Source organism: Elgaria multicarinata, chromosome 4 (genome assembly GCF_023053635.1).
Source record: "Elgaria multicarinata webbii isolate HBS135686 ecotype San Diego chromosome 4, rElgMul1.1.pri, whole genome shotgun sequence".
Lineage (NCBI taxonomy): Eukaryota > Metazoa > Chordata > Lepidosauria > Squamata > Anguidae > Elgaria > Elgaria multicarinata.
In genome coordinates, this window is record NC_086174.1 from 40,248,161 (window position 1) to 40,272,446 (window position 24,286).

Below are 24,286 nucleotides of genomic sequence, written 5' to 3' on the forward strand. Positions count from 1 at the left end.
AAACTGACAGAGCCGACTTAACAATATCCATACATCCCTAGTACCCTTAGTCTTCAAAATAGCTGGATGTTTCGTTAATACCCATGTCTCATCTGAATTGCAGAAGTCATCAGAGCCACCTGAGCCTCTTCTAAATTGAGAGGTGGAATTAGAACCTCTGAAATCCAAAACAGAGTCTGGAAGGGGTGTGGGATCCACCCATCAAATTAGAAACATAAACTTGTTAGGTTTCAGACAAAGAAAAGAGCAGAACTTTTAAAAACAAGATCTATAATAATTATTTTAAAGGAGACATACTTATGTAATAGCATTGCCTATGCATTCAGAAAGTTTGGAAGATCACTGGTGGAATGTATGAAATAACAGTGATTTTAATTCCATTGGAACCTAGATCACTAATTCTCATTTGAAAGAACTTAGAACAAAATAGGAGATAGAATTAATCTTCCATTTGTTTCCTAACAGGAAGATGATTAATTGGGGAAGGAAAGATGGACGGTTTATTTAAAATGGGGAAATAATGCTGGAGAGTTATCAGCAATCTGAATTTGAGATATTTGTTTAGATACATACAGAGAAAGTAAGATGAAGGATATAAAAACAGGCAGTTCTCACTGGGAGTAGGGGTGGTGGCCATGGCCAGGAAGTGTAGGGGACATTCTTCTAAGAGGAGGTGTTCCACAATTGGGCACCACCACAGAAAAGTCTCTCCCCTTTACTGTGAAATAATGTAGTGCTTCCCCTGCAGATCTTAAGACAATAAAACATATGTGATGACAATATCCTTGGCACAGTCTCATTCTCTGCCTGATTTTGATGTCTTTACAGGGCTGGTTGCCCAGTACGATGCATGTTGGATCGAGATGAAGATATGCTGATTTCTGGTGGAAGACATCCCTTTCTGGGACAGTATAAGGTAAAAGGAAATTAGTTCTTAGAAGTACACTCTCTTGACAAAGTCATACTAACAAATGGGCAACATTGTCTACAATGCATAGCTGAAAGCGTATGCTGCACCTTATTACATTTTTATACTGCCCAATAGCCAAGGCTGTCTGGGCAGTTTACAATTAAAACTATAATATACAAAAGTCAAGATTTAAAACTTTAAAAAAATTAAAACTGAAAATCGAACTAGAGAGAATTAGTGCAGTTCACATTCTAAGCTTTTGTTAGCTAACTAGAAACAGCGATGAGGGAAGATGGGCATTGTAGGCCAAAATATCTTGAGATGTAGACAGTCAGGAGGAGAATTGACCAATGGTCTAACCTGGTACAAGGTAGCTTTCTGTATTCCTATGGGACAGTCCCATCAGAGGACTGAAGCATAAAAGTTTGTGTTTATATTAGCTGAATTGGTTCACCTTGCTTCATCTCAGCCTCTCCTGTTTTGCAAGATAAATTTACAGAAAGCTGCTGGTAGGCTTGTCAGCCTTACCCTCCTGTGAAATATGTTGGACTACAATTCCCATCATCACCAACCAGCATGCGCATTGAAGAAGGCTGGCCTAGGAGAAAGCTAAATTACTATCAATGCCTTTCTGGAAGGTTATCTTCCATGTCTAGGGATCACAATTTAATGAATATCCAAACATCTGTCATTTTAATTGCTGAACTCTACAAAATTATTGTTTACTTCTCTGCTCCTCTGCTGCCAGGTTGGTTTCAAGAAGAATGGAAGGATTACTAGTCTAGACGCGGTATATTACAGCAATGGAGGGAATTCGGTTGATCTTTCTCATGGTGTAAGTTAAAGAAACATTCTGCTGTGCTTTATTTGTTTATTTAAAATATTAGTATCTCACCTTTCCATTGCATTGTATTTCTTCTGTGATTCCTGATTGGCTAGGATCACTTGGGAAGGAAGGGGATGGAGGACAGCTTGTGGGGGTGGGTAGGTGGGATGGCCCCAATGCAGCAGCAAAGAAGGGAAATGACTGGAGGAATGGTGGGGGGAAATTAAGGTTAAGAGCATAGTGAAGCATCTTTGGGGAACATTTCAACCCCATCCCCCAACTTCAAAGTGTCGCTTTAAGACTAGAAATTTTTGCTGGCATATTTTGTAAACTTCTGCTACTGTAAGGGTGTGATCCTAGGCCCAGTTAGACAGAAAAAAGTCCTACAACTCCCAGCATTCCCCAGCCAACATGGCTGGCAGGGGAATGTTGGGAATTGTAGGACTTTCTTTCCATCTAAAAATGCATACGATTGTGACCTAAGTGTTTCTAACCCGAGCTACCAATTTCCATTCAAATGCTAAAACATTTAGTTCAAGCAGGCCTACCCAGTTGAATTTTAAGATGCCTTTTAATAATGTGCTGTTTTGAATGTTTTAATTATTTGTATTTTATGATGTTTGCATTTGTGTTATACCCCGCCTCGATCCAGAGGGAGAGGCAGGTAACAAATAAATAAATAAATAAATAATAATAATAATAATAATAAAAATAATAATAATAATAATTAGCCGCCTTCCCCAACCTGGTCCCCTCTAGATGTGTTGTACTGCAACACCAATGGCCATGCTGGTATGATGGGAGTTGAAATCCAGCCCATCGGGAGATTATCAGGTTGGGGAGTTCACTTTAGAGCTACACTACATGAATGTCACAATGAGATTACTAAAAGTGAATGGTTTTATAACTGTGGTGCAAGGGACCAAATTATATGTTTAATGCAAATGGGAGGAATCCCCTTCAGAGCAATTTTGAGCAGCTGAGTGATATGTGTGTTTATGTTGTTGTTGTTATTATTATTATTGTTATTATTATTATTATTATTATTATTATTATTATTATTATTTATTTATATAGCACCATCAATGTACATGGTGCTGTACAGATTGTATGTGTGTGGTGGGGGTATGCATGCATGTGCATGCTTAACCCTTTCTCTGCCTACCATTTTCCCACTCTAAATCATCTCCCCAAAGCTACTTTCCCCTGTGGGTAGGGGTGGGTTCCAGTTGTATTTTTCTTAGGGTAAACATGCATCGTATGCATGTTTAGACAGAAAAAAGTCCTGCAATTCCCAGTATTCCCCAGTAAAAATGAAGTAAAAAGTAGCGTGGGGTGATTTGGAGCATAACACTGATGGACAGGGGAAAAGTTCAGCATGTGTGTGCATCATATACAGACATATACGTACGCTGTTCCTCCACAACATTACTTCACGCTGAAGTTGTTTTTCATTAAACTGAAATTGGGGCTTCACTACAAATCATTTGACCCCAAGTCTTCCTTAATTGGGGCTTGTTTGGAACTTTAACACAGAATCTCAGCTACCACTTAAACTGCAGTTTCAGTTAGGCTTTTTAATAAGATGATGACAGTATTCATGGTAAAATTCAGCATCATTACTGTTTCACGATGCTAAGGATACATTTTCTGCAGTTGGAATGTCAGTGAAAAATGTGCCAATGATTAATGATTGTAGAATCAGAAAAATGATTGGGGCAGCTAATGATGGATGATTATAGAATCAAAAAAAGAAAGAAAGCCAAATACCCATACCCTATCTAATAAGTGGATTTCTTATCTGTTTTATTTTTGTTGGTTACCAGGTTATGGACAGAGCTGTGCTGCACATGGACAACTCATACAACATCCCAAACATCAAAGGCAGAGGCATTGTCTGCAAAACAAACTTGTCCTCCAATACAGCATTCCGTGGGTTTGGGGGTCCCCAGGGGATGATGATTGCTGAGTGTTGGATGAGTGACATTGCCTTGAAGTGTGGGCTGCCAGCAGAAGAGGTATGCATGCATTCATAGAGAGATGCTTCCATAAACGGTGCCATTTCCATAAAACATGCATCCTTCAGCCAACTGACATTATTATTATTATTATTATTATTATTATTATTATTATTATTTATTTATTTATATAGCACCATCAATGTACATGGCGCTGTACAGAGTAAAACAGTAAATAGCAAGACCCTGCCGCATAGGCTTACATTCTAATAAAATCACAATAAAACAATAAGGAGGGGAAGAGAATGCAAACAGGCACAGGGTAGGGTAAACACGCACTGGGTAGGGTAAAACTAACAGTATAAAGTCAGAACAAAATCAAGTTTTAAAAGCTTTAGGAAAAACATTAAGGTAACAAAGGTTGCCTTTTGAGCAAGGGAACACCTGTCAGCTGGTACAGTCTTGTTGGTGTTTCCATTGAGAAACATATTCTCAACATCGATACTGATCAATCTTACACGTCAAAGGTGCTGTGCGCCATTCCTTACCCAAACACTCTTCAGAATTTTGGTGGAATTGACCTGCATGCTTAGGAAGACATGTTTAGGATCTGGATGCCCAGTATATACTGTAATAATATCCTATTAATATATGATTAGTCATTCTTTAATTAAAAAAATCACAGGCTTTTGAAATGTTAATGTATGCTGATCGTATGTCTTTTGCTTCGGGAAGGTACGAAAGCTCAATCTATATAACGAAGGAGATATGACTCATTTTGATCAAAAGCTAGAAGGATTCACTGTGCAAAGATGTTGGGAAGAATGCCTCATAAATTCAGACTATCATGGCAGAAGGAAGCTAATTGATGAGTTTAACCGGTAGGTTTTTTTTTTTTACTTTTAAGAATAATTTCAGGTGTACTTAAAAATACTATAAAGCCCTGGTAGATATTGGGTTTTGTCATTTGAAATCAAAGTCTTGTGATAAAGATGTGTGTTTCACCTTTGCCTGAACCAATAGCAAAGTGGTGTCAGCACTACATTTGTGACTTTCTTGTTTGGCTTATATTCCATGCCAAGCATACATCAGCCTTAGAGGGGTGTCGATAAGTTTGATCGTTTGAGGAAACATGACCAAGTTGAGTTTAAAATAAAATGTTGGGAACCGAGGGCTTCTCTAAATGAGTGATTTACAGCACGCTTCTTACTCATGGAAGTTTGTGGGTCAATTACATGATGTCATGAACAGCCAGGACATCTCCTGTACTATCCCCCTTATTCTGCTGTAAGAAAACACAGAGATAATCAACTTTTTTAAAAAACCCAACCACAAAATTGCTCCTTGTAAAGTTGGTATAATTATCATAATTCCACCACTAGATAGGGCTGTTTTATTGAGTCGAATGGAAGATAGGGAGATAGGAAGTATTCAATCTAAACCATGTAATTGAGCCAATTGCAATCCCATAATGAAAATGGAAGCAGAAAGCAGTGAGTTTTCATCCTTCCAGTAAATGTTGTTCTGATGCAAAACTGCATAGGAAAAGAAAGCATGCAGAAGAAAGCTGTGTGTCTTGTTTCAAATGGATGCATATTGAGAAGGAATCAGAGACTGACATTGTCCTGTTCTCCTAGGCAGAATCGCTGGAAGAAAAGAGGTATGGCTATAATTCCAACCAAGTTTGGGATCAGCTTCACAGTCCCGTTTCTGAACCAGGTTGGCAAGCATCTTAAATTATTACATTTTAAAATACCCTTCATATTACAATGCTTACCAGTGTAGATCACTTTTGTGCCAAAATGTTTCAGTCTACCAGTGGAGGCTGGTGGCTCTGATGTCAACGGGGCAGCAAATCTGCTCTGGGTTTCAGTCAGAACCAGTCAGAACTCTAAAGGAGCTATCTGATATGAAACCTTTTCCCTCAGTCACATAAACTTGGTGATACTGCCATAGTGATGGTTAGAATCGAGAAAACATGGAGGCACAATTTCAGATCTATGAGTGATTCATAGCTTTCCCCTCACACATGGAAATGCTACACCTGGTTGCGTTCTATAGTGTTGTTCAACTGACAGGCATGTTAATGGGCTTCTCGGGCAATGGGGAAGCTTAGGACCACATAGACATATATGAAGTGAAGAAACTTGATTATACGTAGACTGTGTCTGTACAGAGCACCCTAGAGATGTTGTATTAAAGAGTTTTTGACAACCTGTCTGTCTAATTTCTGTGGTAGGCTGGTGCACTGATACATGTGTACACTGATGGTTCAGTGTTGCTCACGCATGGTGGGACGGAAATGGGTCAGGGCCTGCACACCAAGATGATTCAGGTAAGTTAGGAGGCTGTATATAATTGTCTGGTGCTATTCTAAAACATATCATCCCTGCTCCAATGGTTTTTTTATGACAGGAAATGTTGACAGTCCAGGAAGCTTATTTAAATCTGGGTCTTTTTCTTATTGTTTAAATCTGCATGTTTAAATCTGGGCCTTTTCCCTATTTTTCTAAGCAAATATCCCCACTCACTCCCTTTTCTCACACTACATTGCAATCTGCTTTTTGGACAGATGGGCTGCTTTTTGAGAAAAGAAGTAAAAAGACAACCTGGCCTAACTGTTCTACCTCCTGTGTTTTTCTGAATTGTGGCCAGGATATCATTTAGAGCTTTTCTACATGAGGCTTTTATTTTGCACTCGTGATTGCTCACTCACGGTAGTTTGCGGATCCTTTATTCAGCGTTGTCATCCTCCAGGACTTCTCCCATGCTTTGCATTTTCCCCCTAAGGAGGAAAGTCTGGTATTTTTCTGAACATTATTATAGAATCATCATATACTTGTACAATTCTGCTATATCACCTAGTGGTTATGCAATGGAACATATGGAAATGCAGAGAAAAAAACTCATGGGAAATAAAAATGTAAAGGAACTAATCTTAATTCCACAGAGAATCTGGAAACAGAAGCCTCAGTAAAGGTGCGGGTTAAAAACTTTATGTAGAAAATCCTTTAAATGCTTCCAGCATAATAGGAAAATCATAACAAAGAGAGGGGTATGAGGCTTCAAAATATAAAACATTAAAAATATAAAACAAACAGTATAAAAGCATAATATAAATTGCAATATAAAAACACAACCAGGATAAAATTGAGCAGCAATGAAGAAATTAATACAGATTTAAAATAAAAATTTAAAACAGCAAAGTTAAAATTAAGTTGTTAAACTGCTAAAATGCTGAGAAAATAAAAAAGGTCTTTACCTGGTGTCTAAAAGAATATAGTGTAGGTGCCAGGTGAATCTTTTTAGGGAGCTCATTCCACAGCCGAGGCACCACAGCAGAGAAGGCCCATCTTCTGGTAGTCACCTGCCTTAGTATCTTTGGCAGGGGCTCACGGAGAAAGACCCCTGAAGATGACCTTAGGGTCCGGGCAAGTACATATTGGAGGAGGCATTCCTTCAGATAGCCTGACCCAAAGCCGTTTAGGGCTTTGAATGTTAATACCAACACTTTGAATCTGGCCTGGACCTGGACTGGCAGCCAATGAAGCTGGAAAAGGACTGGCGTGATGTGGTCTCATTGGCCAGTCCCTGTTAGTAAATGTGCTGCCCTGTTTTGCACCAGCTGAAGTTTCCAGACTGTTTTCAAAGGCAGCCCCACATATAACGCATTGCAGTAATCCAGACAAGAGGTTATCAGGGCATGGATAACTGTAGGTAGGCTATCTCTGTCCAAATAAGAGCACAGTTGGTATATCAGCCTAAGCTGATAAAAGACGTTCTTTGCCACTAAGTTCACTTGTGCCTCAAGTGACAGTTCTGGATCCAAGAGCACCCCCAAACTATGAACCCGATGCTTTAGGGGAGTGCAACCCTCTCCAGAACAATGTGTACATCACCTAGCCAGACAGGCAAACCACCCGCTAACAGTATCTCCGTCTTGTCTGGCTGATTGGATATACAGATAAAATATAGTTTTCTATGCTTGCTTTGAAAATTAGATGTTCTTTGGAAGTGTGGCATCTTTCTTGTGTATTTTGATTTTACTTGCAATGATAAATGAAGATAGACTGAAACAGCATATTCCGTAACTGCATAACTGAAGGATGCACTTTCCATAATGGCATGGAATATGATGTGATATAGAAGTCTTCACACCCTACAAGCCAAGATTCATTGTATGAGTGATAAAGACTGCAGTGGAAACCATGATGTGTCTTTGCAGGTTGCTGGCAGAACTCTGGGAATATCCACCTCCAAGATCTATATCAGTGAGACAAGCACCAACACTGTGCCAAACACATCTCCAACAGCTGCTTCTGTCAGCGCTGACATCAATGGGATGGCTGTTTCTGTAAGGAATACTCATTACCACTCTATAATTATATTTGATTATCAATCTACAGTAAGAAACCAGGGGGCCTGTTCAGACAATGTGATAAATCATGCTCAAGCCACTAACCGTTTTGCGGCAAATGATTATTGAGTGTCTTTAAACCGTTGTGTAGCCACCATGGTTATGAAAGGTTCACACAACACGCTAAGCCATAATGTTTAGCTCACAATGCTTAACCACTGTAGCTTAGTGTGTTGACTGAACAGGGTCACAACCTTTTTGCAGTTTTAGAAATACAGAGTGGCCAATGTTTTGAAAACTGTTCAAGAGCAACTTGAATGGTGTGCCACACACTTTTGGGAGTTTCAGTTATATTTTGGATGCTGCTGAAAAAGAAAATGATGGCTCTTTTAACCTATAGCTTCTGCCCTGAAAGGCAGCCAAGAAATGTTCTAAATAAAAAAAAATTGCACTCCGGGTTGGATCCAGATTTAGTCATATTTGGAGTAGACTCATTGAAATCAATAGGATTTAAGTTAGCCACATCTAGCTTTCAGCAACAGCAGCAGCAAAACCATTTAGGACACAATCCTGTGCATATTTAGACAGAAAAATGTTTTACAAAATACCATGCTGCCTGGGGCATGCTGGGAGTTGTAGGATCTTTTCCTTCTCTAAACATACAAAGAATTGCATCCTTAGTTTTAAAACAGGGATTCCTCTGGTGAAGGCGGGGGTGGGGGGATGAAATTGGCTCATGGAGGAGCTGAAGTTTAGTGTCAGACTGCAGCTTCTTTTTCCGCTTTCACCATCACAACCGTGGCAGTGGGCAGCAGGGCTTCACTTAAGTCCAGAAGGAACGGTATACAGGCCATGTGTTATAGAGCCACTGTTAATCAGAGAAAGTGATATAGGGCCAGATGGACAAATAGCATTGATTTTTTGCGTGGGTTATTTCAGTTAAACAACCCACTGTGGGGTGTTTTTTTTTAAAAAAAACCCCACCACCACTAGATGACACGATAACCCACGGTGGGTTATTTAACCCATAGTGGACTATTTAAACCAGCATTGGTTATTGTGTCATCCGAACCCAGTCATTGACTCATACGAGGCAACTTCCAACGTTCCACACATTTGGGGAATTGCTTCTTTGAGCTCCTTGGTGTTTCCATCTTTGCTTCTTCCATCCAGAGGTTCCAATATTCATTTTTATAACACCAGTAGTACAGTCATTAGTACTAGTAGTAGCACCACCATTCGGAAGTACAGCAGCTGGACACTAAACTCCCATATATATTTAATCTGATATAATCTGAGATAAACCAGCAGAAGATTCTAAACCGATCCATCTCTTATAGCAGGGGTGAGGAATCTGAGACCCAGGGACCAAATCCGCCATTGCTCGGTACAGTGAAAGGGTTTCTGGTCTCCTGTCTCCACCTTCTTTCACCAACCCCCAAACATTTGGTGGTTCCCTGGCTTTTGTGTAATTTCCTCCATTCTGAGAAGTCGAAATGCATCTCCTAAGGCTTAGAGACTGACAGTAAGAACTTTACGGTGCATCCTATGCATGGTTAACCAGAAAAAAGTCTCACAACTTCCAGTATGCCCCAGCCAGACTATAGGACTTTTTTTTCCTGTCTAAGCATGCATAGGATTGCACCCTTAAGCTACAATATACTGGCATTTTTGTATTTTTGGTCCCATCACTTTTGCCTTTTGTCTCACTGCCTTTACATTCAACCCTACCAACCACAGGAATCTGGCCCCCAAAGCTGAATTTGGCCCCCAGGTTGAAAGAGATTCTGCATCCCTATCTTATAGGAAGAGACTGATGGTACTGATTCTCCTGCTGTGTATTTGTCTCTCAGTAAACCCCCCCCCCCCACACCTATCTGGTTTGCTTTACAAAGTTTTGGATTGTGGAAAGCCCCTAGCACATTTAGATTGGGGATGAAAGTACACAAACAGCAAGGTTACTGCTTAAACATGGTCAACATGGTGACTTTAATAGTAAACGACGTGGTTCTCTGGCCATATGGTGGATATTAGAACATTTCTAACTTGGGAAACATAGTAATTATTGGCTCACTATCTGTCCAGAGCCTCCTTACGAACACATGGTTAGAGCCTACATTTTGAAGCGGTGGCCATGTGACAGGGAGTTATCTATTTTCAACTTAAGATGAATGAAAAATGAGTATACTTACTTGTAATCTGCAGGCACAAGGAATATATATTTTAATGCTGTGTTGTTTTTCTTTGGATTCTTTTTTTTTCTATTTTAGAATGCCTGTCAGGCTATCTTAAAGAGATTGGAGCCATTCAAAGCTGCTAATCCCAAAGGATCCTGGGAAGACTGGGTATGTTTACACTTATTACAGTTTAGAAGTATGTGTGGATTTGCTACTATTAGCAAATCATCAATAACTATCATGTACTGTGACAGGGATTAAAGGAGGCAGTAGGGGACTGATGTACATTCTAGCTGCCCTTATAGCAACGCTGCATGTCCTCTGTTTGAGGGGATTTCATCTTCAGTGTAAGGGGCTGTTCACACAATGTGCTAACTCACACTTAGTGGGTTAAATTGGGTTGTTTTGAACTGTGGGTTGTTTGTTGAACTGTGGGTTAGTGTTCTGTCGGAACATAGCATATCTCCCACAGGGCTGGTTATCATGTTGTCTGAAAGCAGCCAGGATGGCTTGTAAACTATGCAGTGTGGCTTGTTATCCACCCTGAACAACCCAGCTACAAAACATGGTTTCACAAGGTGGCTTGTTCAAGAAAATAAGCCACACTGCATGGTTAACAAACCACCCTGGCTGTGTTCAGATGGCACAATAGCCCACAGTTCATCAAACAACCCACAATTCAAAACAAATCCACACTCAACCACTGAGTGTGGGTTAGCGTCTTGTATGAACAGCCCCTAGGAGTCTACTGGTAATGATCCTTCCCCTTATGAGCATAGATGGGATGCTCTCATTTGTGTTTTCCTAAAGAGCACTTCCATTCTGAGCTTTTCCATAATGCTTTATAGGCATTCTAGTTTAAGACAACTAGCTTTTAAAAAAGTAATCTGTATTTTTTTCATCAGGTGTCAGCAGCCTACCATAATTGTGTGAGTCTGTCAGCTACAGGATTTTTTAGGTGAGTCAGCACAGGAACCAGTTGGTCTTTGAAAGGATGTCCTAAGCACCCTTGGCACTTGGGTGCTCTTTCTGCCTGTCTGGATGAAGTGTGAACTAATTTCATGAACTGTTTGGGCATATAAGAAGACGATGCGATCCAGTCATCTCTTGCATGAAGGTTGTGTACTATAAACATCATCACGTGCCTCCCAACTCCTCTAAGCTTTGAAGTCCCCAACTGTGCAGTTTCCATTTGACCCATGATGAGAAACACACACAAAGCATTTCCATTCATTGATGCTTTGTAGAACTTGACTGATTGATTTTTAATTATTTCTTGAAAAGTTTAAACCCAAATATCTGGAGTGACCCAGGTTGGGCAAGATTGCAGTAGGGGGAGTATGGACAAGAGGTAGAGAGAAGAGCTAAAAAGCTTCTGTTGCTGTGGGGTGATGGGGAGTGGAGGAGGAAGAAAAGGGGGGAAGCAGAGAGGGATGGAAATTGGAATGATCGAAATGATGCATATTCTCAAATTCCCTACAAAGTTGGTTAATAAGGAGTACTGCCCTGATCCTCAAACTTCCCTAACCATTTTGAGTCCAATAACCTTCAGTTTTGCACATCATGACTATGATTCAGTTGGGCAAAATCTTGATTCCAGTGAAACAGTAAATCAAATCTCTGCTGATTCAATCTTTTCGTGTCCCTTTTCCCTCAAGAATTCCTAACGTTGGGTATGACTTCAAGACAAATTCAGGAAGGCCCTTTCATTACTTCACTTATGGTGTTGCTTGTTCTGAGGTTGAAATAGACTGTCTGACAGGTGACCATAAGGTAAGCAGGCTAAACAATTACAAGTTCTTCTTTGTTTTGATGGGGAATATATATTACTATGATTTTATTAGATTGTAAGCCTATGCGGCAGGGTCTTGCTATTTACTGTTTTACTCTGTACAGCACCATGTACATTGATGGTGCTATATAAATAAATAATAATAATAATAATAATAATAATATATATATATATATATATATATATATATATGTGTGTGTGTGTGTGTGTGTGTGTGTGTGTGTGTGTGAGAGAGAGAGAGAGAGAGAGAGAGAGAGAGAGAGAGAGAGAGAGAGAGAGAGAATGAGAGAGAGAGAGAAGAAAGTTTATTTTCTTCTCTGGCCTTCATTATATGGCCTTGCATAAGAGTCTTAACTTCTCTTTCTCTGTACCTCTCTACCCTACTTTATAATAATTATTGTAGTTCATATTGATGGTGGTTGCCACATACAACTGACAAGTCCTGAAGTCTGCTTTGACAAGGGTTCCATGTATCAGACTTTGAGTTAAGAGCCAATAGTGTTTCCTTATATGCACTCAAAGCACTTCCCAGGTTGGATCCAGATTTAGTCATATTTAGAGTAGAACAATTGAAATCAATGGGACTTGAATTATTTGGGACAAACTCAAGTCCCATGTGGTTTTAATGAGTCTGCTTTGGATATGATTAAATATGGATCCCATCCCCATCTCTTATCCTATTAATTCTTAGCAGTTTTCCTATTGCTGTATTGCAGATGGGAGGGTGAGGCCTGGCTGAGAGACAATAGCGTGCCTTAGACAACTTAGTACATTTATATCTGGGCTGAGAGTTGACTTGGACAGTATCAGCTCATAGCTCAGGCTCTTCACCACTACAGACTACTAGCTGTAAAACCCATGAAAATGTAAAATCAAGCAAGCCCTAGGTTTGGTTAATTGTATACGTCTAGGCCTGTGCTTATTCAGTCTTTGCTTCTGCCAATATTTAGAATCTTCGCACAGACATTGTGATGGATGTTGGCACCAGCTTGAACCCGGCTATAGATATAGGGCAGGTAAGCAATACAATGTGGCCATGCTCTGTGGAGCTGGTGTGAATGTTCATGCAGATTAAAGTGATTAATAAGCAGCAACCAGTCTAACAAACAATGGCAATAACATGAACTCTTTTGGCATGGGAGCTTGTTAACTGCTCTTTGGAAATTTAGCATGGCTAAATTAAGCATCTTGGAATTTGCCCTAAGCATTTGTATTAACTTGGTACCTTTGTGAAACATTCAGTTCAAATTCTTATTTTTTGTGTTTAGTTCATGTGCAAAAAAAAAAAAAAAAAAAGAAAGAAAGAAAGGAAAAAAAGTGACCTTGGTCTTGGTTTATTTTTGCAGATAGAGGGAGCATTTGCCCAAGGAATTGGGCTATTTACTCTCGAGGAGCTGCGCTATTCTCCAGAAGGCAATTTATATACTCGAGGGCCTGGAATGTACAAAATCCCTGCATTTGGTGACATACCAGCAGAGTTCCACGTTTCTCTTCTCCGGGACTGTCCAAACAGCAAAGCCATTTATTCATCCAAGGTAACTGTATTATTAGAATGGGATGGGTTGTGTTCCCATTTGTGCTTTTGCTTACAACTCCCATCAGCTCTAGCCCCCATAGCCAATGGGGAGGGATCGCCATTGGGGCTATTTTAGTGGGCACCACTGTACAAGAGTGTGTGAGGAAGGAAGAGGACATGTGGGGGTTACAGGGTTCATGTCGAAGGTACAAGCAACGAAGAAGGCAGCTGAAGTAGCTTGAAATAGGGCTGTGCATGGACCCCTTGATTCGCTTCGGATCCCGATTCAGACCTTCCAAATTGAGCCTGATTTGATTTGGATTGATTTGGACCCAGTCTGCCTCACCTCAGATCTGAATCCGAATTGAGATTCGGATGTCCAAATTACTGATTTTTCATTTTCTCATACACTTGCATTGGAAAAAATAAATGCCTATAACTTTTTTATTTTTCAAGATAGAAACATGAAAGTTGGTGACCTTACAGGTTCCCTGGAGATGCTAATGTGTACCAAATTTCAGACACATCTGTTCAGTGGTTTCCCTGTAATCCACTGCTAAAATGTGATTTTTCAAGGAAAAATGCTATAGTGGTGCTAAGTTTCAACTCTTTATCTTAAAAAATGACAGCATATTTTTAAAAGAATTAATTTTAAAACCTCAAACTTTAAAAAATTCCTAAATATCAGGGGATGAACTGATATGCTTCAATCCTGGCAGACGTAAAACGTCCTACTTAAGAGCTATTGTGGTGCTTAGTTTCATCTCTTTATCTTCAAAAATGACAGTGTATTTTAAAAATAAATATTTTAGAATCTCAAACTTTAAAAATTTCTAAAAATCAGTGGATGAACTGATATGCTTCAAGCTTGGCGGGAATGAAGGTCTACTGAAGCCCTATCATGGTGCCAATTTTCATGTCTATCTGTGCTTGAAAAATTTTCATGTCTATCTGGTGCCAGACTATTTTGCGCCCTAGGCAGTTGAGCTGCTTTCACCCACACCCACCCCAGCGTACCTAGGCACAGGGTGCCATCTCACCTGCCCAGCTGAAGCGAAGCCAGGACACTGGGGTGGGTGGGCAGCTTCGGAATGGCATGCCCAGCCAGAAGCCGCTCTGGGAGAGTGACTTCTGGGCACGCTGTTCCAAAGCCGCTCATCCGCTGCCCCCACCCCAACGTTCTGGCTTTGCTTCGGCTGGGCGCCCACCCAACCAAAGCGAAGCCAGGACGCTGGAGTGGGGGGGGCGTGGCTTCGCTTCGGCTGGGTGGGTGTCCAGCCGAAGTGAAACCAGGATGCTGGGGCAAGCGGGTGGCTTTGGAACGTCATACCCGGAAGCCACCCTCTCAGAGCTGCTGTGGGAGAGCAGCTTCCGGGTGCAGCGTTCGACGCCCCCCTTACCTGGGCGCTCTAGGCGGCTGCCTGAGTGGCCTCTATGGTACCACCAGCCCTGGAAAAAGGTCCAAATTAATCCAAATCGATTCAGATCATACGATTTGCTTTGGACTGATTTGGGCCTGTTTCGATTCGATTCGGATCTCTTTCAAAGCCCTCTGAATCACCCCAATTTGCCTCAGATTCGGGATTTGAATCTGAAGCAATGCACAGCCCTAGCTTGAAGATAGAAGGTTGTTCTGAAGTTATCCATTTGTTTTCCTAGTGTTACTGGGCATAGAAATGATATGTTAAATCTTTCCTTCTGTAAGGATATGTAGTATCTCTATACATTTAAACAGAAAGCACTCCTTTGAGCACTGTGGAGAAATTGTTATGAGCCCTGCTGGGATGGCACATTCCAGTAGAGGATGGTGGCTCGGATGTCAGTGGGGTAGTGAATTCACTCCTGGTTTCAGTCAGAACTCTAAAGGAGCTATCCAAGGTGTGAAGCCACACATCTCCACTGGCTCATTCCTTGTAATTCCTTCTCTAATTCCACACTCCTATAGGATTATTGTCTTCCTGTTACATTGTCCCCAAATTGACTGCTGCTGACATTATGCTTTAAGGTGGATTCCTGCATTGAGCAGGGGGTTGGACTCGATGGCCTTATGGGCCCCTTCCAACTCTACTATTCTATGATTCTATGAAATGTTACCTGGGGGTTCAAGGGCAGAGGCAGCCAATTGTACAAAAAGAAATTATTTGAATACATGTGTTTTCCATGTTTGTTTCTAGTAGTGTGTGTGTGTGTGTGTGTGTGTGCGCATGTGTGCTTAAGGAGAAATGGCTAGTGAAATTCTGAATCAATAAATAAAGACAATTTTCTAGCCATTAATGTTGGTCATGGGCAATTGATACCATGAGCAGTTTCAGCATATGTTGTGAATAAGAAATGTCTCATTTTGTGCTTGATTCTCTTTAATTTCTCTAGGCTGTAGGTGAGCCTCCCTTGTTCCTGTCAGCCTCTGTGTTTTATGCCATTAAAGATGCCATCATTTCTGCCAGGGAAGAATCAGGCCTAAAAGGGACATTCAGACTGGACAGCCCAGCCACCCCAGAGAGAATACGCAATGCTTGTGTTGATATTTTCACCAAATTGGTAGGTTAACATGCCTGCTTCACAGTGTCTTCTTCTGTAATATAATTCAGTGGTCATTCGTCAGTTGCCCACAAGATAACTGTGAATCAGGGGTCAGCTTTAAACAAGTTTTCAGTGGTAATGATTTTCTCTATCATTAAGTAACAACAGTAACAACACTTAACATTTATAACGCGTTTTCTGTTGGAAAGTCTGGTATGATTTACAGCAGAGTTGCTTTAGATAGATAGAAAGTGTGGCAACACAGCATTTTAGTATTTGAGGTGATAAATGTAGGCAAGAACTAGTTTAAAAGGAAGTTCAATCAACTTACTTTATTAGAGCTTTTACACACATCACCAGAGAAGCACATGGCATGGTGATGCTTGTTGCCAAAGGCAAGGAGGAGAAGGAGGAAAGGGGAAGAGGAAGGTACTGGACAACGTGGGAATGAGCTAGACAAGCTGCTGTTCACCATGCAACGTTGTCTATCGCCCCCTAGTGTCTGGAAGCAAGCAGAGTTGTTCCTGTTATCCAATACTTTCAAGTTTCCAAAGCGCTTCACATGCATTATCCACTTGTAATCTTTACAAAATCCCTGTAAGGTAGACCAGCTAGTGAGTTTATGGCTAATGCAAGATTTGAACCAGGGATTTTAGTTCCGTAGCTCAATCTCTTAGCTACTACATTGCTCCAGCTCTCACAACAATACCCCCACCCCAAGTGGGATTTTATGGGAGGGTTTCTTTTCTTTTCTGGGTTTTACTTTTCTTTTCTTTTTTCTGGCTAGCCATTTTTTCTGCCTCTTTGCTAGTTGCCATAACTTTAGTTGTTGAAGCCACAATTTTAAAGAATGATCCAGTTTTTATTTCCCTGCATCCCCGAAGCTGAGCCCTCATGGAAAAGTATCTGTTTGCATGTCTGAACCTATTCAGGTTCTGCACCTGACCTACCAGGGTCTGTCCACTAACCTGACCCAATTGCTAGAATTTTTGCAATGAACTTTTTGCAACTCTAAGAACAGGTGACTTCTAAACCGGATTAACACCAGCACTTGTTTTAAAAGTTGTTTGCTACCTGTTCCTGCTTCTTCACCTCATGCCTGACTTTTTCAGCTTTCTTGGCATTTATAAAGGGCTGAACCAGAAACAGGGCACTTTCCCCATACGCATTGTCACTTACGCATTGCCAAAAAAGAGGAAATGCATCGCCTATAAAAGAGACGAAAGAGGACACCAATAAATGCAAATTTAGAAATAATAACTATAATTTAAATAGAAATACAATCCATGTCACTAGACTGATGTGACTGCTCATTCTGCTGTCCAGGGACTAACTCTTTGACTTTAAAACAGTCTTGTGCTGAGCAGCCCACCAAATAGGGGACACCTTCAAATAGAGGCCTGTCCTCTGTAAAGTAGGAATACTGGCCATCCTATAGCCTGACCATGTAGTAGATACTAGTCACCAACTGCTACATGTTTTAATTTGTAAAGCCGCCTTGAGTCCCAGTATTGAAGAAAAAGGTGGGATATAAATAAATAAATAAATAAATAAATAATGTCAATCCTCAGTTTTGCTTTGCTTGGGTGGGGGATAATTAAACCAGAAGATGCTGTTTTCTAGTTGCTTAGCGACTAGAATGTGTCAAATTGGGCCTAAATCTTTCAAATGATGGCAACTGTTCCTTGCCCTTCAATTTCAACTGTTTCATTCTTATTTTTCTGTCCAGTGTCCATCTGCTGAGCCAGGAACTTTCAAGCCATGGTCTGTGAGAGTATGAAGGAAGCAATCTCTAAGAACCATCTCCAATGGTTAAGTTGGTTTTACCTGAAAGGACCAAAAGAAAGTGAAGGCTACTGCTGAATGAGATCTGTATTCCTGTGTCTGCCCTGCTGATTCATGAAGCTTTGTAATTAAATTGATGAATCATCAGTTGCCTGATGAAGGGTTATTGTTGATGGATTATTGCTGGAATGTAAATGTAATGAAGAGGGAGGAAATGATGGTTTTGCTATCTGTGAAACTGAAACTCTGACAAGGTTCATTTAAGTTTGAGGCAAAGATGGGAGAAAAGATCAGCTTGTCAATATGTTCACTTTTGAAGTGTAATCATGACACTGAAAAAAATGCTAATTCAACAGATTTTGATGCAGCCAATCCTTCTTCTACTGTTTTCTCCTTAATCTTTTGGATGGATAATTGCTAACAACAATGAGGGCAGGACCCCATTGCACTCTGCCCCAATGCATGTGGGAAATTAATGAACATCGAACTGATGAGCTCAAAACCTCTGCTCTGAACTCCCCCCCCCGCCCCTTTGGTAAGTTGAGGATTTCAAATACATTGGGATAAAATGCAGTTTTGTACAAAGATTGATTAATGGCCTGATCCCAAATGTATTTACTTGAAAGTAAGACACATTGATTTCAATGCAGTCTACTCAAAAGTAGGTGTACATGGAACTGACGCTTAAGGCTCCATTGTATACTCAGTTTCCCAGGAGTAAGCCCCATCAAATTCAATGGCACATTTTTGAATAGGATTGCACTGCAAGAGAGTTTTGAAAAAAATCATGTTAGGTTTGGATAAGTCATAGAATTTCAGCTTTTCTTGCATCTTATAGTGCGCATATCCCCCTAACTAGTTTTGCTGAAAATAGGCTAGGCTGAGGATGTTGTGTTCCATGGTGACTCCCTAGAGAGTGCTGTCATCCCCTACTTTATGGTACAGAGAAGTTCAGAAGAACACTCCATTACATGTATATTTATTTAGATGTCTCTTACATTCTCTTTGTGCTATGATCTCTGTGTAGCAGGCAGCCACTGAAGTCCATTTAGTTGCTGTTTATGCATCTAGAGTGAATAGCATTCTGTGACTTCAGTGGATTCATCCAGACACCATTAAAGTTGAAAGTGAAGAAGATCAAGTGAACTGAAATGCACAGCATGGTTATTTCTTAAACATCTTGTATGAAGAGCTATTCCCATGTTTTAATGACAGAGGAATAGCCCTAAAGTGATGAAGAAATGAAGAGAGTTCTGAACAGTTGTTCCCTGAAGAAGCGTCAGTTCATAATAATACTAGAGATGTTGGAATAAAATTTAGTTAGCCACTTAACTCCTCTTGCACAGCCTACACTCCATTTCCACAGGCCAAACCACATTGCACTCCTTGTGCTAAATATGTCCTTTTATAAGAACAAAAAACAAATACAAAAGCACAACAGCCTTATAGGAACTGGCTCTGAGTCAAGCAAATGTAAACTCATCCCCCAAATGTTCAGAAATCAATGAACATCATCATTCAAAGGTACTGATTTTGCACTGTGCCCTTGGGGTATAATCTCTTGATAACATTAGATCTGTTGTATAAAAGCAGAGTGCGTACCTTCTAGGAGAAATACACAGTCAACATTCATTGATGTTTTAATTGCCTTGATTGCCACTAGTAATAGCATTTCCACAATATAAGAAAATAGCCTGTCAGTAATGGATATGTGTGAGACAATGCACTTATTGGTTTGGAATTAGATTTAGAGCAGATCCAGTGAAATCAATGGGACTTACATTAGTTATGTCTAGCATCCTTATTTTTCTGAGGATTTGCTTAATATGCTAATGCATCCATCTTGACTAGGGGCATTCAAAGCTATTGTGGTACTGTTTAAAAACAGTATTGTTTTCTACCTCTATTTGTCTTTTCCCAAAATGACACCTGGCACTTGATGATAGCAAACCATTAGAACCAAGAAAATGGATTGATCCAGCCTCTCATACTGTGGTTATTGTGTGGACTCTTCTGGTGTGGGTAAAATTTGTTGTGAATAAAATGGGCAAATCACAGCATACCTCTAGTGCATTTATTCAGTATTGTAGTCTATAGTATGACTTTCTGTGATTCTACTACAGCCATTGTTTTCCGATTCTTGGCATTTGCTGTCATAAATCCAACTCATGGCTGTTCCTCAGTTTTCAGAGCCTTAAATGGTTCTTTTTTGTAATTACTTTTTGTGGAACAAAGTCTGTGATGTTTGACTATTCCATAAAATATCCTGCTAAGCAAAGTCCGTGATTTCTGTCCAGTCCATAAAATATCCTGCTAAGCAAACTAAACATAGCTGTAGCATGACATTCTGCAAAAGTAGTAATAGTAGTAGCTTAGTAAAAACAGCCTATTATAGTTAATAATCCTTCATAAGAATGGCATGTCTACAGGAACCACTTAGTTTAGTTTTAAATACTTTATAGAATCCTTTTAATGAGGTTTCTTGTTCGTTACTTTTGTGATCTGGATGTATAAGAAATACTTCTTGAAATGAACAATATTGAAAATAAATGTGCTTTTAAAAGTACTTTGGAAGTTTGCTTATTAATAACTAGCAAAACAACAACTACCAAAAATAAATAAATCCTGCCATTGTGATAGGCTTCCCCTGCAGATACTTGTAAGTGACGATCATTTCAAAAAGTGATGGGTATGGAAGGCAGAGCATTTTGTCCTGTGCATTGGCTTCCCTCTGCTCCCATGGATTGAATATCAGCCACACACTTGCACAGGAAAAGGCAAAATGGTGCATTTTGAAATTACGTAGGCTGGAGACTAAACCTGCTCCCTACCCTTGATGACCTCAGCCATTAAACCTGCACCTACATTCATAGTCGCACCCCTTCATCTGCATTACTTCATCCTAGATTCTGTTTCTTGGTCACTGTCAGAAAGTTGGGACTGAAATTGGGTCCTCACTAATATATTCATAGAATGATACAGCCACAGAGTTCTGAATGACCTCTGTCCAATCCCTGCCAATGCAGAAGATCCAGTGCTTCAGGCCTCGTATAGGTGTTGACATACATAAATGCACACACACATACACAGTATGAAGCATGACAGTTTTTTTATTTTTAGTGTTAATAGTGATTCAAACATCCATACCATGTCCCAAATGATTTCATCAACAATTATGAACATAACTCCATACGACTCCTTAAGCAAATATTACCACGTTGAATAAAAATGGGACATGGAAGATACAGGAACTCAAAGTGTGATCCTTAAAAGACCAAATGGACACAGATGCCAAAACTATACCATTCATTTTATTCAATGCTGCAAAATTCTCATTAGATGTGAGATGGGTACCATCTCCCTATAATGTAGGTAGTTCTCCAGTATCAATGCATAATGAATTATAGCCAAGATCTGCTCAGGTAGTTTACCATAATTCCCTGACTGGGTTGGGAGCACCCTTGACCTTTATACTTACTTACTTTCTTTATTGCGATCCATAGATCCATAAAAAGAAAGAAACAAACAACAGACAAACAAACACAAGAATCAGACATGAAATCATACAGTTAGAGCTATTGTCAACTTTAGTCTAATACACAATGAGCTCTAATCTTAGCCGCCACTGTAAGAAATTTAGCAACAGCCAAAGTTACACTTGAGGACTTATCTTCCAACAGAAACTTAACATAAAATTTGCCTGTACTTCTGGACAGTTTGCTCAACAATGGGGTGATCATAAGATGGCGGGCCTGATTATAAAAGCTACAGGACAGAAGGATATGCTCCATCGTCTCCACTTCCATGTTCCTACAGGGGCACCGTCGTTCCTGATACGGGACACCAGCATATCTGCCCTGAAGTAATTCAATAGAATAAACATTGCATCTGGCCTTGGAGAAGGCAATACGATATTTAGCCACCGACAAGTTCTTTAGATAGTCGGCCAGCTGAAGAGGCCCAACGTAATGAACGTGCAATGCACTGGGAGAGCAAGAAACATGAGAGCGAGCGCGTAAGTCGCAGAAGGCTATATCCCACAGTCTTTGTTTGACAGCTTTAAAAGCAAAGTTCAAGCCCAGATTAAGGAGGAGGGAAGAGGAGAGACCTATTGAAGCTGACTTCCTGGCAAGAAGTTTGGACCAGCTGTTCACATAGTTGTCCTGAGCCAGACAGGGAAGCAGACCTGAGCCCCTCCCAAAAAGACTAACTTCCATCCAAAATTTTAAGGCAGACCACCAAGCCCTAAGCGAAAGAGAGCTTTCCCCGGTTTCCAGCAGAAGTACAGAATTAGGGACACACTTTGGGAGTTGAAGAAGGGTCCTCAAAAACCTTGTCTGCAGCCTATCTATCTCAGATGTTAATCCCCCTATCCAGATATTGGAGGCATATAAAAGCTGGGCTGCAGACTTGGCATTAAACACTTTGATGGCAGACGGTATAAACATTCCCCCTTTAGTAAAGAAAAAGCGTGTTATTGCAGCTGAACTGACTGAAGCTTTATTAAGGGTGGCCGATCTATAGGCACTCCAGGACAGGGTATGATGGAAAAGCAGCCCCAGGTAAGAGAAAATTTTCACCTGTTCCAGGATATGCCCATCAAGGGACCACCGACATTGAGAAAATCTATTTTCAAAGACCATGACTTTAGATTTCTCAAAATTAATTTTCAGATCGTTGGTCAAACAAAAGTTGGAGAATTTCATTAAAAGATGTTTCAAACCAGGTCTAGAGCGGGAGAGAATAACAGCATCGTCTGCGTAAAGTAAAATAGGAATTTTCCTTGCGCCAAGTTTGGGCAAGTGTCCTTCATGGTCAAACAGGGCCTCCTCAATATCATTTATGTATAAGTTAAATAGTGTAGGTGCGAGGATACAGCCCTGTCTTACTCCTCTAGACATAGGAATTTCATTTGAAAGCTGTCCCTGTGTGCCACATCTAACTTGCATCCTGCTGTCGCTGTATAGAACCATTATAAGATTAAGAAGTCTTTTGTCCACCAGGATTTTATCTAATTTCTCCCATAGTTTAGTTCTAGGGATGGAGTCGAAAGCGGACTTCAGATCCATGAAGGCGACAAACAGTTTGCTACGTAGAAACTTAAGATGTTTCTCGGCTAAGTGAAAAAGAATCAGACCATGATCAGAAGTGGAGTGATTCTTTCTAAAGGCAGCTTGGGCCTCCGTGACAACATTATTGGCCTCGAGGATGTCAGTTAGTCTATTAGATAGAAATCGAGCATAGAGCTTGCCTATTATTGAGAGGAGGCTGATAGGTCTAAAATTCCCAGGATCCTTTGGATGTCCCTTTTTGAATATCGGAACCACAATTGCGTGTCTCCAACTGTCAGGGATTTTGCCAGATTGATTTATAAAGGTAAAAAGAGCGGCTAACAAAGGGGCCCACCAATCCTGATTGATTTTAATAAATTCAGCAGGGATAAAATCTATGCCGGGTGCCTTACCCCCTTTAAGTTGTTGGATTAATTCAATCATTTCCTCCTTAGAGACTGAATTCCAGGGGGGGAAGGAGGAGAAAGTGACATCCTGCATATCAGCCTGAGCTGATTGTATAGTGTCTGGGTCGGTAAAAATGGCTCTGAAATGATCCTCCCAGACCTGAGCTGGAATTGTGCAACTGGGTGCTTGGCAGTTGGATCGTAAGGCGCCTGACACGATCTGCCAAGACATTTTTGAATCATTATTCAAGGAGGCATTTAACAGCAAGGACCAGGAGTTTCGTTCAGCTTGGCGTCTTTTTTGGGCTATGAGGGACTTATATTGCTTTTTTAGCTGAAAATAGGTCGAAGGGAGATAATTGTAGCCCGATTTTCTGTAGGTTATATAAGACTCCCTTAACTCATTTTTCTTCAGGTAACATTCTCTGTCAAACCAAATAGGGCCCTTATAGATCGTAGGGGCAGTATTATCTGGGCCTGACCTGCCTGCATGAATTAAAGCATCTTGGAAGGAGTCGATTAAATCATCATATGCTTTTATAGAGGATGCAACCGATTCCTTCCACAAATTGCTGATCTTAGTCGAATTATTGAATCGGAGTTTAATCTTTCCTCTAGAAGACTGCTTAATTTATCAGACCATTTTACCCTTATTCTGTGTGGGCACTCAAACAGGACATCAGTTAAGTGGGTATGGGGTAGTCTTAAATTAGGAGTTGGGGCACATAAAGTAAGGGTTAAAGGCTGGTGATCGCTACAGGTTCTTGTACCTATATAAAAACGATAAACTAACTGGAAGGCATTTCTAGATGCCAGCCCATAGTCTATTGTGCTTGAACCAAATAAATTTGAGAAGGTAAATTCACCTGAGCCTTCCCAAAGGTCCACCCCATTTAAAATAATTAAATCTAGACTGAGCTGAAATTGAGCCAGGCAAAAACCAGCGTAATTCAGAAACTGATCTTTTGAGTTTCTGTGTGGAAAATT

General features: G+C 40.4%; 1 protein-coding gene across 1 annotated transcript in view; it reads left to right on the forward strand.

Moving 5' to 3' along the window:
- Positions 1-19,706, forward strand: part of LOC134397462 (xanthine dehydrogenase/oxidase-like) — a 79,068-nt gene extending 59,362 nt beyond the window's left edge. The window contains exons 24-37 of the mRNA XM_063124146.1: positions 829-916; positions 1,659-1,745; positions 3,563-3,754; positions 4,430-4,575; positions 5,332-5,413; positions 5,934-6,029; positions 7,920-8,048; positions 10,322-10,396; positions 11,134-11,186; positions 11,887-12,001; positions 12,971-13,036; positions 13,367-13,555; positions 15,907-16,074; positions 17,786-19,706. Of these exons, the coding sequence (XP_062980216.1) occupies positions 829-916; positions 1,659-1,745; positions 3,563-3,754; positions 4,430-4,575; positions 5,332-5,413; positions 5,934-6,029; positions 7,920-8,048; positions 10,322-10,396; positions 11,134-11,186; positions 11,887-12,001; positions 12,971-13,036; positions 13,367-13,555; positions 15,907-16,074; positions 17,786-17,836 (1,537 nt within the window). The 3' untranslated portion in view covers positions 17,837-19,706. The remainder of the gene's footprint in view (positions 1-828; positions 917-1,658; positions 1,746-3,562; positions 3,755-4,429; positions 4,576-5,331; positions 5,414-5,933; positions 6,030-7,919; positions 8,049-10,321; positions 10,397-11,133; positions 11,187-11,886; positions 12,002-12,970; positions 13,037-13,366; positions 13,556-15,906; positions 16,075-17,785) is intronic.
- The last annotated feature ends 4,580 nt before the right edge of the window (positions 19,707-24,286 follow it).